Source organism: Protomyctophum bolini (genome assembly GCF_963924005.1).
Source record: "Protomyctophum bolini genome assembly, chromosome: 11".
Classification (NCBI taxonomy): domain Eukaryota; kingdom Metazoa; phylum Chordata; class Actinopteri; order Myctophiformes; family Myctophidae; genus Protomyctophum; species Protomyctophum bolini.
Genome location: NC_137872.1, coordinates 20,665,755 through 20,683,403, shown reverse-complemented (window position 1 = coordinate 20,683,403; position 17,649 = coordinate 20,665,755). Strand labels below are relative to the sequence as shown.

Below are 17,649 nucleotides of genomic sequence, written 5' to 3'. Positions count from 1 at the left end.
AATTACTGTGTGAAATTAAATAGACAGACTGGTCTGGGACAGCGAGCACGGTGAAGTTTATATATTTGGCCCAAAAAGAAAACGGTTCATTTTAGATGACTGGAATTGAGTTGATTCAGTTGAGAGGCAGTTCTCACGCCAAGGAGCTTGAGACATTAATCTCTCTTTGTTCAATTAGGGATCATGTCTCAATGATGTTTGGTACAGTACAGCCCAAAAAGCACTCATTACTCCGATAGTGAGGAGGGCTAACAGGCAATCACTGCCACTGAGATAGAGCTGTGCATGTGACCTTAAAAGACCTTCAGAAATGCAGGGAATATACTGGGCAAACAGAATTGTTCCCATTTTAAACCATCAAATTATATAGCCTAGATCTACAGGAACAGCGACTCTCAAGCTTTATAATATCAATGGACACCCATTTGATATACGTTTAGGCATCAGACTCCCATTTGTAATGATGTTTCATCTCTGCATGGGTCCCCAATCTATGCTGTAAATTCCTCTGCCATGGGAGATTATGTTTTCGGTCCTGTGAGTTTGTCCATCTGTGATCCTGTCGGTGTCTTGGGCACCGCTGGACAGAGTGTGAAACATTTCGACCCCTTACGTGTCTTCGTCAGGTACCTGACGAAGACACGTAAGGGGTCGAAACGTTGTCATCCTTCTAAATAAATACATTTCCTGTGGGAGCTACGAAACAGTGTGCGGACTACTTCTCGATCTCCATATATGGGAAAGTGTTTCAACATGCCATATATGCCTCAATCCCTCCCACTCTCCCATAAATAACTGATGTCATAAGGGCCATTCACACTGAGCACTATAACGATAACTATAACCACATCATTCATCACTGTTTTTGTTATAGCTGTGGACTTATAACGTATTTTACAATATTTTGTATAGCTATAGTTATAGTGTTCAGTGTGAACAGCCTTATAGACTGGCCGCCACCGATTACGCTACTGCACTCAGCTCTGCACTAGCACTGAATGAAGAGTGCTGTTTACCGCCCACTAGTGGCAGACAAATCTCTGTGACGGTATTGCACTCCTGTGTGATGTCAGTGTGACATCACTGTAATATGGTGTGGAAGTGACAGCCCACACGGCAGAGCAGCAGCAGCAGAGAATCAAGATGGCAGATCTGTCTTTATACTCTGGAGATGGCCATGGCGGTTTGGATGACTTTGGTTTCGAGGACTTTGATTTTGAGGACTTTGAATCAGAGTGTGAGGAAACCTGCATCACGGACTTCCTGGACGCCGGGCAGGACAACCTCACTCCTCTAGAGAGGCTAGAGAAGTACGCTTTCAGTGAGAACGTTTCCAATAGGCAAATGGTGGCACATGGTCTGCTCGATGTGCTTCAAGAGTTCATTGACAATGAGAACGATGCCATCAACGTGATGGAGACAGCTGCCAGGATGTCCGAAGATGGAGAGCCCACAGTGCGAGCTGAACTCGTGGAGCAGGTCCCCAACATCGCTGTGTTCTTACATGAAAGGCGGACGAACTTCCCAGCTGCTTTCTCAAGATACCTGCTTCCGATCGTGGTGCGGTATCTCACGGACCCAATTAACCAGGTGCGGAAAACCAGCCAGGCGGCCTTACTTGTGCTGCTGGAGGAGGGCCTCATCCCCAAGGCCGACACAGAGACCAAAGTTTGTCCTGTTCTACTGGACCTCACAGAACCCAGCAGTGATGATGACTACAAAATAGAAGCTGTTGCCATCATGTGTAAGCTGGTAACCATGCTGAACAAAGACACTGTGGAGCACCTGCTGCTTCCACGCTTCTGTGAGCTATGCAGTGATGCCAGCCTCTTCCAAGTTCGCAAGGCCTGCGCAGCTAATTTTGGTGCGTTATGTTCCATTGTTGGCCAGGATGCCACTGAGAAACTGCTGATGTCAAAGTTCGCTGATCTGTGCTCAGACAGCCTATGGGGCATCAGGAAAGCCTGTGCAGAATGTTTCACAATAGTCTCTAATTCAACCTCGCCAGAGGTGCGACGCACTACATTGTCCCCGCTTTTTATCAGCCTGATCAATGACCAGTCCCGTTGGGTGCGCCAAGCTGCCTTCCAGTCTCTGGGAGGTTTCATCTCCACTTTTGCCAACACCTCCAGCACAGGCTCTCTTTTCAGGGAGGATGTCCCCAAATGTACCTCAGAAAGCAACTCCTCTCTCAATTCTCTAAACTGCTCTGTGTGCTACACAGAGGAAACCATCACAGACACAGCCCCCAAGCAGGACAGTTGTGCCACACCTTCCCCAGAGCACGTGCTGATGGTTGACAACGTGGATCTACACTGCTCCGATGACACTCCTGCACAAACTCCAGCAGTAGAGCATGAAGGCCACCTTAATACTACACCGAGCAGCAGCAACAACATCCCCATGGTCTTGGAGAACAATAGAAACCTTAACAAAATGGAGCAGGTGGACGAGAACTTGAACTCTTTCGACAATAGTAGGCCTTCTTTACCCAGTGGTGAACTGACCATGCTAAATGGCCAAATGACTGAGAAAATGACAGAAGAGGAGGACAAGAAAGACGAAGAGGAGGTGAAAGAGGAGGAATGTCCTACCCCAAGGTCCAGTTCTGGTAAAGCCACCAGTGACCAGCTAGGTAAGCCGACTGATGCCAGCCCCTCTGAACCTGGGGCATCCAGGCAACACCAGATCCACATCGATAGCCAATTGGCAGAGAGCAAATCCTCTGAGGTCCAATCGCAGATTGTCTCGAGTACCACAGGAGAGGAAGCGACGGCAGAGCCTTCCCTGGCGTCGGATTCCCCCCCTGCTCCTGAGACCCAGACAGAGACCAGAGAGGGTCAGGGGGAATATCCTCCAGACTTGCCTGTCCTGGTACGAGACGACTTGGACCACAGCAGCGTGGAGTCTGAACCGATCAAGAGCATGGAGGAAGAGGGTAAGGATGATTCTCTCCCCAGTCTAGCCTCCAATAATGCCAGGGTCCAGAATGTAATCCCCCAGCAGCTGTTGGATCAGTACCTGTCCATGGTGGACCCAGCACATGCCGAGACAATAGACATAGAGATAGCCAAGCACTGTGCTTTCAGCCTGCCTGGCGTGGCCCTCACCTTGGGACGGGAGAACTGGCACTGCCTCAAGGACATGTATGAGACCCTGGCTACTGATGTGCAATGGAAGGTTCGCCGTACGCTGGCCTTCTCCATCCATGAGCTGGCAGTAATCCTGGGCGACCAGCTGACGGTCACTGACCTGGTGCCCATCTTCAATGTCTTCCTCAAAGACCTGGACGAAGTCCGTAACGGTGTGCTCAAACACCTCTACGACTTCCTCAAGGTGATCCATGCAGACAAGCGGAGGGAGTATCTGCACCAGCTACAGGAGTTCATGGTGACCGACAACAGCCGTAACTGGAGGTTCAGATACGAGCTTGCAGAGCAGCTGATCCTGATCGTAGAGCTGTACAGTCACTATGATGTCTACGACTACCTCAGGCAGATAGCACTCACTCTCTGCTCAGACAACGTCTCAGAAGTCAGGAGGATATCCTACAAACTGGTGGTGGCAATCCTCCAAAAGCTGCATGCATGCAGAGCTCGTGACCTCTGTCTTAACTTCACCAACGAGCTCATTGTAAGGTTCTGCCACTGTGCCAAGTGGGTGGGGAGGCAGGCCTTTGCCTTCATCTGCCAGGCTATAGTGGAGGAGGACTGCATGCCCATGGAACAGTTTGTCCAGCACCTCCTGCCCAGCTTGCTCAGCCTCTCCTCGGACCCCGTGGCCAATGTCCGTGTGCTGGTGGCTAAGGCACTAAGACAGAGTATCACAGTGAAAGCGTACTTCAAGCAGCCGGGCTGTGCCTATTCAGATGAGCTGGAGGAGACAGTGATAACTCTGCAAGCTGACAAGGACTGTGATGTTCGCTTCTTTGCCACCTTGGACCCCAACAAAGCCCCAATGGACACGGCTCCTATAACAACCAAAACCCTCCAGACGTATTAAACTGCACCTCCATTGGCTCTGTATTTGAACGACTCTGCACCAAATCTCATTGTGACGTAGCGTGAAATTGTAAATCTGCCATATTTTTGGTGAATGTTTCCCCCAGAATATGGATGCTGGGGTGGTTAATGACAGAGAAAGGTTAATAAGATACTACATTTTGTCTTTCCTTATGAACATGTTGGGAATGAGTGGGTTGTGACGATTGAGTCCAATATTTTTTATCCCAGTGGGATAAATGTTTCAGATGCTGTGTTCACGTTCACTCTTCCATTGCTTCCGATCTCCTAAAAAGGCATCTACTCCGTCTACTCACTCTGTCTCAGAGTATAGGGACATCTCAGAAATGTGCCTATACGAATGAAAGCTAATACAAGAAGATACACTGAACACTACAGTGTGGATCTCGGACTTCATGTGAATTTAACATATCTGTGAATTGGGGCATTCAGCCCAATCAGAGCCCCCTGGTCTTCGATTATAAAATATTTAAAACAATAATTATGTGAGGGCATTTGTGGAGGAAGTGCATACAAATGTATGCTCCAGTATGTATGCACAGACGACTGAACATGCCAATAATCACATGCCTTGGCCCAAATTTGAATCATTGCAGGTACAACTACATTTTCACCGATGTACGCCACAAATTTATTTTTTCTTCCCCTTTCTTTTTTTAACCAATCTTCATCAGGTTTAAATTATCTTGTGACAATTTCATGTGACAATGAACATTAAGCAGGGTTTTGATTTCATACTGTTTGACTGTAACTGGCTTCCTTTACAAAAAGAAAGAAAAAAAATAAGAAAAGAGAAACAAGTACAGAATCGCATTTTGAGGGGCCTCTAAAGAGTGCACCTCCAAAACAATTGTAAGTTCTGTAATTTGGTGTCACGCAAACAAGTCTGATGTTGTAGAAACACTAGGCCACGTATTTAAAGACCTCCATGTAAGTTATGTGAAGTCCACAACACATGGTCACGGCAGGTCACTATCTTCATCACGTAGCCAGCGACTGTTTTGAATTGCTATTAAACCAATGGATTATATATTTCAAGGGCGAGAGATCACTATAACAATCCTAATCATTCTTCCTCCACACTGGGATAAAAACAGCATCTAAGAGTTTGATGGGGCATCTTTTACACGCGAGTGCAGTTAGAACTTTTCCATTGCATCTTATGAGAGGTGGGGTTCTTCTGCTGCCGTTATGCGCGCGCATGCTGTTGCTTATCAGTGTGACGTCGTCTATTAAGGCGTCTATTCCCCATTTACAAACAGAAAGCTACCAAAATCACACTAATATATGTATAATAACAGGGGAGCCCGTCTCTTTACACATCTAATGCTGCAGTGTCTGCTGCCCAACTCATCACCACATTATGACACAATTGTGTGTATTTTTTCATTATGCATAGATTATAGCATTGTGTATTGCTTTATTGCTCTGTAAAGCACTTTGAGCTGCATTTCATGTCATGAATGGCGCTATACAAATAAAGTTTATTATTGTAGCAGCAGTGGAACATTTTAAGATCTGATAAATAGGTAGGAGAAGGGGGCACACCAATATTAATGAGGTGATAAAGGCCTAAGGCGATGAACAATGAAAAAGAAGCAAAAGGCTGCACATTCATAACCACGATACTGGAAGTGTATTAATAGAAACCAACGTTTCAAACTGTAAGGTCTTCTTCAGAGAATGACTGTTCATGTTTCCCTGAAGAAGACCTTATCGAAACGTTGGTTTCTGTTAATAAACTTCCAGCATCGTGGCTATGAGTGTGCAACATTTTAAGATCTGACAATAATTTTGTTTAACACAAATCTTCTCAGGGGTCATTTTCAGGTAGGGGTCCGTGGCCAATTACATATTAATTTAAATTTGGGGGTCCTTAAAATAGTTTGACTACCATGGTCTGTGTTAATGCAGAGTAGGCTATAGCCCCTAGTCTACTATGCATGCACGTGTGTGTGCGACGCATGTGTTTCTATGGGAAGAATAAATCAGGCACAACTCAAACCCTAACCAATAAACCATAAGCTCTAAATGTCTAATCCTAACCATAACCCCAGCATGACGATTGTACATTTTACAATCTTCATGCTGGGGTTACGGTTAGGATTAGACATTTAGAGCTTATGGTTTATTGGTTAGGGTTTGAGTTGTGCCTGATTTATTCTTACTGTGTGCGGTGTATACATCAGAATTCTAATCTTCACTCCTAAACGCACTAAATGACAAATGATCTTGAATAATGGCCACTTTGCATTTACGTAGTTAGCATTCAAAATGACTTATGTTGATGCCTTCAACAAGTATAATACAAGATTATTGTGTGTGTGTGTGTGTGTGTGTGTGTGTGTGTGTGTGTGTGTGTGTGTGTGTGTGTGTGTGTGTGTGTTTTCATCACCAGTGATATTTTATCTGCATGTGTTAAATCATTTATCATCTACACAGCAATCAGCCAGCCATCATTTCTCCTCAACTCGAGGGGTGTGGGGTGCCTCAATCTTTAATGCACCATGATATTATGGAGGCGTGTCTGTGTCCCAGTGTGGCCAACCTGACAAGCTAACATGAGGGTTTTTCACCATGTAGGCAATTAGCACAACACACACACACACACACACACACACACACACACACACACACACACACACACACAGTTACACACACAGAGTTGCAATACTCATCCAAATTGAGTTTGCGATCTGCTTGTATTAAACAACATTAAATTCACCAACATTGCAGCTGAGGAGAAAGCTTGAATTATTCTCTTTAGATCTGCCAAGCGTTTGTTTCATAAAAATCCACCGTAGACTTGTTATGAGCTACTTTATGTCAAGAAATTCTGTGCAGGTGATTATCTCTAAGTGTTGGAGTTTGGAAGCACTCGTTTTTATTAACGGGTCACGCTTCTGCCTCCTCCATTATGTGCAAATTCAAAACAGGTGGTACGCACGCAGTGACTTTGACGATCGAGTGCTTCCAAACTCCAGCACTTAAAAAGAAAGTAGCTCATAATATGTCTACTGTGGATTTTTATGAAACAAACGCTTGGCAGATTGAAAGAGTATAATTCAAGCTTTCTCTACAGCTGCAATGTTGGTGAGTTTAACGTTGTTTAATACAAGCAGATCGCAAACGCAATTTGGATGAGTGGGGAGTCTATGGAGGGTATTGCAACTCTAGATCCGGCGAGCCGCCCCATGTCCGAAATGGTTGAGAAATGACAGAGTTACCGTGTGGGGGTCCCTCTACTGTACTGTACTGTACTGTACTGTACTGTACTGTACTGTACTGTACTGTACTGGCACACCTGAAATCACCATATATACAGTTAATATGTGCGTGTGTGTTTGTGTGTGTGTTAGGTTGTGCAGAGGTGGTGAAAAACAACCATGCTGTTTTCATGCTCATACCCAGCCAGCCAGCCAGCCAGCTACCCACACACACACTTAAGGAAGTGGTTTGCACCACCACCAATCTAGAGTTGCAAATTGCGGCTAACACACTACGAGCAGCGTGTTTTTGAGGGGTCCAGCTTTTAGTGCAAACACACACTTTGTCCTAACACAAACATTAAATGCCATTGACAATGGACAATTTTGAGTGTTTGTGTAAACTCAAACATTGAAGACGAAGGTGAGGACGCAAATTCTGATTGGCCGGAATGAGATGATGATGTATGATCTACGATGATAAGAGCGCCCCTCACTTCACATGGGTGTGATTTTTACTATTCACAATAGTAATTTGGCAATACTGTCAGAACTTCACAGAACTGCATGTAAACGTAAACTGTAAACATAGTATATAAAACAAACAAATAATAGGAATAGCTTCTGCTGCCTGTACTTTAACCATATTCATCTATAGCATTGGTTCCCAAATTTTTTATACTGAAGTACCACGTACCTCAGAACATATTTGGCTCTCCAAGTACCACCATAATAACTGATAAAAGTTAAAATACATGAAAAAACTCTTTCTAATAACTAATCAGCACAACTGATGATGTTTCTAATGTGATTAATCCGTTTTCAAATCTTCTATTAACGGCTAGGTGTGCTGTCATGCTCATTTCAGCACGGCTGGAGAGCCTTTTTCAACCAATGGCTTGGTCAGAAGAAATGCCGGTAGTAATATCATTCCCAGTGGCGGCTGGCAGTGATTTTGGGTGGGCTATAAGACATCCATTATACTATATATGCTACTAGTTCAACATGCAGCAATAGCATCATATTCCAGATATCAAAGTACAGCAATGACACTACTACAGGCCTTTGTTACAGCAAGTGCTCCACAACAACAGAAGTGCATGCCCACAACAAACACTCCACTGAACATTGTTTGTATTTGTACAGATAGCTGCTCTTATACTGTCATTAATAATGACAGTATGAATGCTCGCACGCACACACACACTACACACACACACACGCGCGCGCAACTGGCGCAAACGGCAACGACCAAAATGGAATAAAGATGCAAGCAACTTGCAAGGCACACACACATGCACGCACGTGCGCACGCACACGGCACCGAAACAATAACACTAACACACGCACACAAACACAGCCTCTCTCTCTCTCTCCCCAACTTAATGAGAGTTCGAGCCACTTTCAATGTGATTAAACCAGGGATTATGTTTCTTTGTTTATAAACAAAGAAACATGTGAGATAAACATGTGAGATAAATTAAGCAGACCACAATACCTTTCTGTTGGTCCGGTGTGCAGTCAGCTGTCTGCCCCAAGGAAGAATTTCAAACTAACAAAACGTATTTTGTCTCCTTTCCTTTTGTTATCCAAAATGGACTATATGCTCCCAGTCTCTTAACTTAATTTTCCCCTCCACGGACACGGGACAAAACGGATTATAGTAAATAATAAACTTATTTCATTTAAAATGCTTCCACCACCGCCATTCTTTCACATAAAAAACAACCACAAACGAGCAGGTGCAGTGATTGGTGGGCAGCAGTCCCGCCCCCTTTCAGAAAAGCGAGTGGCCCAGGAAATGAAACCCCAATGCATTTTTCCATCGGCACTTCGAATATAATTTATTTAAAGACGGTTACGCCGCGGACAAAGCCATTTCGGATCATGACAAATCATGACAATGAACACAATGTTTTGGGACGATCAAATCATTAGAAAGAAGAAAATAAAGGCAGGAGACAACACTATTTGTTTTGTTTTTCGTCTTATAAATTATTTGATCGTCCCAAAACATTGTGTTCATTGTCATTATTTGTCATGATCCGAATTGGCTTTGTCCGCGGCGTAACCGTCTTTAAATAAATTATATTCGAAGTGCCGATGGAAAAATGCATTGGAGTTTCATTTCCTGGGCCACTCGCTTTTCTGAAAGGGGGCGGGACTGCCCTTTTGGGCTGTAAAAGATCAGCCCATTTTGACCTATTTTGTGTTTTTCTTGTAACTATTTGATGCTGTTGCTGCTTTAGATTATACCAGAATATAAAAGTATCTATTCTAAAACATTTTAATAATAACATCTTTACTCCATAGGATAGGGCCCTTGCCCATTGATACCCCTAATCATTCCACTTTTGTCCTTTTTCGGATGACTCCTCGGAGTACCACCAGAAGAAGTACCACTAGTGGTACTAGTACCAGTGGTTGGGAACCTCTGATCCACATAAGCACACCGGCCTCTGGCATTAAACTGCTACAAATACTCTTTACAAATAACACCAACAGCACAACAATAATAGTTCCCGACAATAATATTTGTTAATAAAACATGGATGGATAATTTCATTTATATCATGGATTACTCAGAGAGGGTGGATATTTTACTCCTACCTACCTTGCAGAGAAACAATAACATTGTGACCTAAAATGGCTGCCCCAACCAATAAGATCAAGATGAAGAGAACAGACACTCTGGGAAATAACACAGCACCCTCTGGAGGCACCACCAGATACTACTATAAATAGATGCATGGACGGACGGACACAGGATTTCACTGTGGCCCCTTTTCCACCGGGGTTGAACCGGTTCGGTTTTTTCTTCCCGCTAAATATTGAACCAGTTCAGAGTGTTTCCACTGAAAATTAGTTGGTTCCGAACCATAAACGTTCGTTCCCAATGTGAACCACAAAACGGTGGTTCAGCTTTGTAATTGCACGAAGCGCTTTGTGAACCGAGGCGATATAAGTGGGTGTGGGAACTTGTCAGTGGGTTGGAACTTGGCAGGTCGCAGACACAGTGACACACGCAACAGATATTTGATGCGATCAACCATCTTTGAACAAAAATACGTTTACATTACCAAGGTTCTGAACGGCACTGGTTCTGAACCGAAGTTATTTTGGTGGAAAAGGGGCCTGTGTAGAAAGGCATCCTTTGGTGTCCAGCCTGCATCACTGGCTTATGGTGGGAGACCATGGATTCTGTTATCCTGTCTGTGGCAAACTAAATACTGCAATTTTCAGGAATTGGCCATATGGCATATGAGCAGTGTGTAGGCCTACATATTGGTACTTTTGTACTTTACTCAAGTCAATTTTGAATGTGCCATTTACCTGTAACGGAGTATTGCGGTAAAGCAGTAGTTTTCCACTACTGCTTTACTCACCATTTACAAACCAGTGCTTCTCAAACTTTAACTTCAAAGATCCCATAACGGCGAACCCTGAGCCACACTTGTAGAACCACTGCTTACCTATAGTTTATAGTTTATTTTTGTGGATGTAAAATTGTGCTGCTGCTGCTGTTGTTGTGAGGATGATCAAATAAACTAAACTAAACTAAAGTAAACGTGATGCTTTGGTGGGTTGTTGGACATCATTGACCCCTTGCACACAACACAGAACCGGTATTTTGATAAATAAAACGAAGAACAGCATAGGTATGCTATAGCGTGCATATCTATTAGTGCTTGTAAAACACATGAATGACAATGATCATAGTCTTCTATAGCTGTGTATTTGGAAATGCATTGTTTCTCCGTGTCTGGCGTTAATTGAAAATGCCTTTTTGGGGCAGTGAAAATTCAGAGCTTTTCTTTTATGGAATTATGGAAAACTACTTCAATTATGATGCCATTTATTTATTACATAGGAGACCTGGGAAATAAGAAAAACAAAACAAAGAAACGAAGAACCTTAAGCTTGAATGGTTTCAGACATTCGGGTTGATGAATAAATGCATGGCCAGGAAATTCAGCCTTTTGAGTTAACTGAAAAGGCTGCTCCAAAAAGACAATTTGAAATTTATGCCAAGCATGGAGAGACAATACGTTTCAAAGCGCACAGCTATTCATAGAAGACTCTGGTCGTTGTCATTAATTTGTTATGTAGGCCTAAGCCAGGGGTCTTCAACAGGAGGTTCGGGACCCCTAGGGGTCCTCATATTTACTATGGGGGACACTACATCTTTGTGGGTTCTTATTTTTTTTTTTTTTACCAATAACCCTCGCATCCCTATGAGGAGAACCAAAACTAGCAGATCTACAAGCTCACAGCACCTTGCACTGCGAGGCGTTGTGAGCTTGCACATCCTCTATTTTCGGCAAAGAGGTTTCTTGTAGAGGGAAAAAAGTGCAGACTATAAATAAGTATTGAGGGTTTGAGTTATTAAAGGGCTGAAAATAAACAAACAAATGTAACACACTGACAGTGCTGTCAAACAAATGTGTGAAGCCATATGAAATGTATGAAAGCGTTTGATCTACGAGTGAGGGATCCTTGCTTCATCTCTCTCTCTGAAGACCCCTGATAACTGACAGTCGCATACATACTGTATGGGCCCTGCGGTAGCTCGTTGAACTCACACAGCCACTGTAGTGTTCAAGAATCGAGTCCATCAATTTTGTTTATTTTACCAAGGTAGCGTGTGTGTGTGTGTGTGTGTGTGTGTGTGTGTGTGTGCACGTGTGAGCCCATGCAGCTACCTTGTGACTGTCAAAGCATAAGAAATGAGCTTGGCTACGCTGGCTCACTTGGGAATGGACGTAATATGTTTTCTTATAAAAACCATGACAGAAAGATGCATGCATTTCATCAGCCATTCTCCTCGTCACAGGTTAAAAAAAAGAAAGAAAAGAATAATGAATAAAAACAATAAAACAAACCCCTGAAGAATTAATTGATTGAATGCATACAATTGAATTACTGTATATGTCGCTTTATGGAATACATTGACATTCAGTCAGACAATATTGGTTTTGCATACACAGTGAAATCCAAAGTGCTGATTTAACCCTCTGTGTCAAAATGCACCCACTTTTAGAAGAAGTTAACCCATTACATCCAGGAAAGGATATAGTGTCCTTTTTCGATTGTTAGCGTTGGCAATAGCAGATGTGCAGATCGCAGAGCGTCAGCTAGGTCGGGAGGTAACAGTGGGTGCATGGCCAAAAATGTTTGGGAACCGCGCTGGGTTACATGAACACTCCAGATTTCCAGTGCACATCGCTAAAATAGAGGACAAATGCGACTCCAAACGGCCCTGGAGGCGGCCTTATTCTTTATTAAAGAGTAGAGTATTAACAATGGAAATACACATGACAACTTTATTATTAGCATTTTCCTTTTCCCTTTTTAAAATCCAAGTCAAAATAATGACCTCAGTGGCGATGGAAAGCAGAGAGCCGCCTCGGGCCTCTGGTCCTTACAAAAAGGTCCTGGAAGACATTTCTATTGTTTTTTTTATTTTTATCGCAAAATTGAGGTCCTTACACACCTGGAGCGTGATGATGAAAAAACGATCCGAAAATGCATGGGAGCGAATATCTTGAGTGAAAACTATTAATTTGTCGATGATTAACGATGTTATCGCGATAATCATCTATGATTAATACTCTTACACTGCCACTCTTGTTATCAACTTGCACCCCAGCATCAATATTCTGGAGGGAACATAAGCCAAAAGTAGCTGTTGTGTGCATGTGGATCAGCTATTTTTGGCAAAGAGATCTGGAATAGACGGAGGAATGTGGTGTAAGCAACTCAGGTCCAGTCTATGACGAACAGTTTCCTGATTTCGCGCTAAACGAGCATAACGATCATCGTTTCCTATCCCCAGTGATGAATAAGCACTGGGAAAATGTGTCTGCGGATATTTCACATGAAACTGTTAATTTCACAATGCTCGTTTCATGTAGCCTGGCTTTGGCCAGACACATAGCGTGGATTCACTCGTGGCTCCTCCCTCGTGGCTCCTCTCTGCCTATAGTCAGAGAGTATGCGGAAGCTGGAAAAATCTGAAAATGACCGGTTTAAAACTTTCAGTGGTTATTTCAGATATAGAAAGTTTAAACTATACTGACCTTGTTTTTGCAGCTTGACCTGTTTAAAATCAGTTTCAGAAATAACATTATGCACCACGTTATTTTGACCTTCTGGGTGAATGTAGCCTGGGATCAACTCTTTTTGGGGGTTTCTGATCTGGTCTAGATTGGATATATAACGACTAACTACAGCGACTAACAAGACTAAACCAATTAATTCTCATTATGTGGGGGCACAAAAACAATGCCAACTGGAACCGAAAACCGCAAATAATATTTTTCTAGCCCGGATCACACGGCTACGTTTTAGAATGACAACCAGTTGAAATAAACATGAATGAATTGCACAAGAATAAACGCTCCTGGTGTGTATGGAACCTTTATTCTCATAATCCCTCAGGTAATTTAATCTCTAAATTGAAATGGAAGGTACATGTTTTTCTTTTAAACAAAAAACAACAAAAAAGCAAAAACAAAAATGTCATAAATTCAATGACAGGCTACAGTATATTGTCTCCCAGAAGTCATTCTGTCTCACATTACAGCAAGACAGTTTTTAAAAATTCCTTTAAATAACAATTTATAGGTTAATTTGAAGGTATTAAATACTATTCAATGTTGGCTTGTTCTCTTTTCTTAGCGTATTCATGTTTGACAAAGTCAGTATCCTGTCCATTCACATCACATCATGCTGCTGCCAAAGACATTATTGCACTCATTACTCTCAAGTCCACTGTTGGTATTGAGTTTAGTTTTTATTTCTTTATTTTTTTGCATCTTGTCGCGAGGGGTCCTCCCCGCGTCATCGCCCTCCTCATAGTAGATCAAGGCTGCAGCATACTCCAAACGAACACCAACATTCTCTCAGCTTCGGCAGGTCAATTAAGAGCAAAATGACATCATGAGAACTAAGGCAGTGCTTTGCCGTCGTTCGATTCACCGAGATTTCGTTAACTAGCCACACACCTCTGCTAGCTGAACATCATTTGTGCGATTGGTCAGGAGAAGTTTCAAGATGGGCATTTTGTTTGTTTTGTTTTTAATCTCTGCATTCTGCCCAAGGCTTGATTCTGCCGACTGAGGAGGTTAGTACAAGCGCCTCTAAAATCCCTCTCTGAGTGAGCATAAACACAGCCTGTCAAAAAAGGAGATAACCTGTGACAAACTTGCCAAAGCAGGCCAGAGGGTGATGCAGAAAACGAGAGTAGATCCGGGTGGTAAAAGCACTGTTACAGCTCTGTACACAGCTCTGTACACAGTGGAACAGTGGCCACTGTGGCTGTTGCTAAGCACAATACTTTAGTGGGAGCTGAGTATAAAACAGTTTTGTCTACAAACAACTTTTCTCCGATCGACGAGCCCTGCCGAAGCCGAAACCGGAAAAAACATAAGCCCGAGCTTCGCTTGGAGTATGCTGCGGCCTTTAGTCTGACCCGGCTGTCAGAGGTCCGGTGAGGTTGTGTGTGGGGAATCTCAAACCTCAGATTCCAGGCTGGATACCCTGCCCCAGGGCTTTGGCACATAGGGACTGTTGACTCTGCGTGCCACCAACACCTGCCTCCGCTCCCGGGCCCCGGAGCCACCCGGGTCGTCCCGCGCGCTACCACCGCCCGCCCCCTCGTACGCCCCGAACATTCTGTTCTGATACCCTACCGGACTGTCGCCCATGCGGGGCACCACCATGGTGCTGCTCGGGCAGTGGCTGGTGCAGGGGTGCAGCAGGTGGCACACGTCCTTGGAGCCGTCATAGTACTGGCCGTGGGGCCCCTGAGCCGCCAGGGGCCCCACATACACAGGGAGGTCCGTGTAGGAGTTCAGGTAGGCGGAGTAGTGTCTGTGCACCACCGTGGAGGAGGAGCGGCGCAGCGCGGCCGCGTTCTGCAGGATGGCTTCGCGGTAGGAGGGCAGCCGCGTGGACTCGGAGTACTTGAGCTTCTGCTTGTAAGGGTAGGAGCCCATGTGGGCGGGGTCCAGGTAGGCCGGCTCGGCAGCCGCCATCGGGTAGCACGACAGGTCGTTGCCCAGGCTGCCGTAGTGCTTGTGCGGGTGGTGCCGGACGGGGCCGCCGGCGGGCGCCGCCACCACGCGAGGGAACAGGTCGGGCATGTCCACGGCGCGGGCCGACGGCGAGGCCGAGGCGGGTGGCTTGTTCTCGTCCACCTGCCGGATCCGCTCGCCGCCCCATGTGGCCTTGAGGAAGGACGGCCGGCGGTTGAGTTTGTCCTTCCCCAGGAGGGGCACGTCGTCCATCTCGGGCTCCAGGTAGGGCTTCATGCAGGAGTTGCAGCTGGCGCCGGCGCCGGGGTAGTGGCCCGACACGCACGCGGCAGCAGTGGGGGCGTGGTTGGCCAAGAGGTGGTTGGCCCGCAGCTCGGCGAGGCAGGCCGTGGGCTCGTCGTACTCCGTCCGCACCCTGGCGTCCAGGGGATCGAACACGTAGCTGTGGGACCTCTTCTTGCGGCTCACGCAGTCGGGCGGGTAGCTGAACTTCCTCCGCAGGGGCCCCCGGTGCTCCATGTAGACGTCGGGCACCTGGAACTCCCGGTAGGGCACGAAGGAGGAGGCGGCGTGCCGGCCGTGGCTGTCCACATACAGCCTGCTGCCGTGGTGGGGGTTGGAGGAGCCGCCGGGCGTGGCCGGCTCCCGCATGGCGATGTGAGGGCTGCTGAGGCTGGAGATGGGTAGGGTCCTCTCGAACACGTGCTGGTTGCTGCGGACCGGCAGGGTGTAGCGGAGCGGCGCGGTGATGGGGCGGTTCGCTGCCCCGCGGGACTTGTCCAGCAGCGGCTGGGTGCAGGTGTCGTAGTGGACGGGAAAGGTGGGCGTGAGAGCCCGCTGTGCGTACGGGGAGTGGTTGTCCGTGATGCTGGAGATGTACGGCAGGCGGCCGTGGGCCACGTGGCCCATGTCCGCACGGGGCGGCAGGCCAACACGCATGTTGTCGCACGGCCCTCTGCCCCCCCGGCTCCAGTTCTCGATGGTCTTGGTGGCGTTGTCAAGCGAATTCTCTACGCGGGCGGAGGACACGATGTCCTTGGCGGTCTTCAGCATCTTCAGCATGTTGGCCTGGGTGTAGTTGGTGGTGACGTCGGGGTCCTGCAGGCTGCTGCTGCGGTCCGTCTCCTCCACCCCGTTGAAGCAGCTGTAGATGCCCTGCAGAGACAAGACGTCAGAGTTAAACACATGGACCATAGTGTCCTCCCCGTTGTAGGCATATCACAGTGATAGGCAAACATTTAGGGACAACAGGCGGACAATAGGCGGACATTCGGCGACAATAGCAGATCCACAGGTAAATGGTGCATTTTATATATTATGTATACAGGGTGTGCATGTAGATCAAATAGATTTTCTATAGCATAAAAATAGAAGGGGGGCCCAAACTGATCCCTGGGGGACCCCAAATAACAAATAACTGTATATAGGTATGTATTTGGTTCCATTTGTACACTCTCAGACTTACATGTAATGGTCCATTTGGAACCCCCTCAAGTAACCCAGAGGAACCCTGTGCCTGACTTTGAGAACCACTACAATAATATGTATGCACTATAGTGCATTTTAGTGCATTTAGTGCACTATAGTACATTTGATGCACTATAGTCATCAAAAATGATAGTCCAGCTTTGAGGGTTTGTGCACACACAAACATTGTGTAAACACAAACCTTGAAGACGAAGGTGAGGACACAAATTGTGATTGGCCGGAATGAGATGATGTATGATGACGGATAAGAGCGCTCACTTCACATGGGTGTGATGTTTTTGAGGGGCGCTATCCCCTCCTATGTCCAGCTTTGAGTGTTTGTGTGAAGACAAATATTGAAGACAAAGGGTTGTAAACACAAACGTAGAAGGGGCACTGGCCCCTCCTCTAACCAGCTTTGAGTGTTTGTGTAAACACTAACATTGTGTAAACACAAACATTGAAGACAAAAGTGTATACTAAACACAAACATTGAAGACAAAAGTGTATACTAAACACAAACATTGAAGACAAAAAAGTATACATTTAAATTTTTTTTATAGGAAATCAGGAATCAAAAGGGAACCGTTAAGGAAGCGGCCCGTTAAGAGGGAATCCTTAAGGTAACCAGAATGGTTAAAATCCTCACGGATCACAGCTCTACTCATGACACTTCAAACCTGGAATAACCCGTAGCTCTAAAGTTCTGTGGTGATTCTCTTGACACGTGGAGCCAACAGGCTCAGTGGTAAACCACACAACGTTTTGGTATTCTCCAAAACAGACTCGTAACGGTTTCATCTCGCCACTTCGTGGACATATACGCATTACTCTCTGAAGCCCTGGTTTGATAAATCCACTGTCTCCAGAAAGGTCCTTGCCACCGAAACGTCGACCTTTATCAATAAATCAATT

At 45.5% G+C, this 17,649-nt stretch overlaps 2 protein-coding genes across 2 annotated transcripts in view; one reads left to right on the top strand and one right to left on the bottom strand.

Moving 5' to 3' along the window:
* Positions 1–1,143: 1,143 nt before the first annotated feature.
* On the top strand, positions 1,144–4,002 carry LOC308323344 (serine/threonine-protein phosphatase 4 regulatory subunit 1-like; the record flags this gene model as incomplete). The annotated part of the gene is made up of 1 exon (XM_080775065.1): positions 1,144–4,002. The coding sequence occupies one exon, from the start codon at positions 1,144–1,146 to the stop codon at positions 4,000–4,002; it is 2,859 nt and encodes a 952-aa protein (XP_080631191.1).
* Positions 4,003–14,408: 10,406 nt separating this feature from the next.
* grin2ca (glutamate receptor, ionotropic, N-methyl D-aspartate 2Ca) overlaps positions 14,409–17,649 on the bottom strand; it is a gene marked incomplete at its 5' end in the record, with an annotated part of 69,833 nt that continues 66,592 nt past the window's right edge. The window contains one exon of the mRNA XM_080775064.1: positions 14,409–16,422. Within this exon, the coding sequence (XP_080631190.1) occupies positions 14,743–16,422 (1,680 nt within the window). The 3' untranslated portion in view covers positions 14,409–14,742. The remainder of the gene's footprint in view (positions 16,423–17,649) is intronic.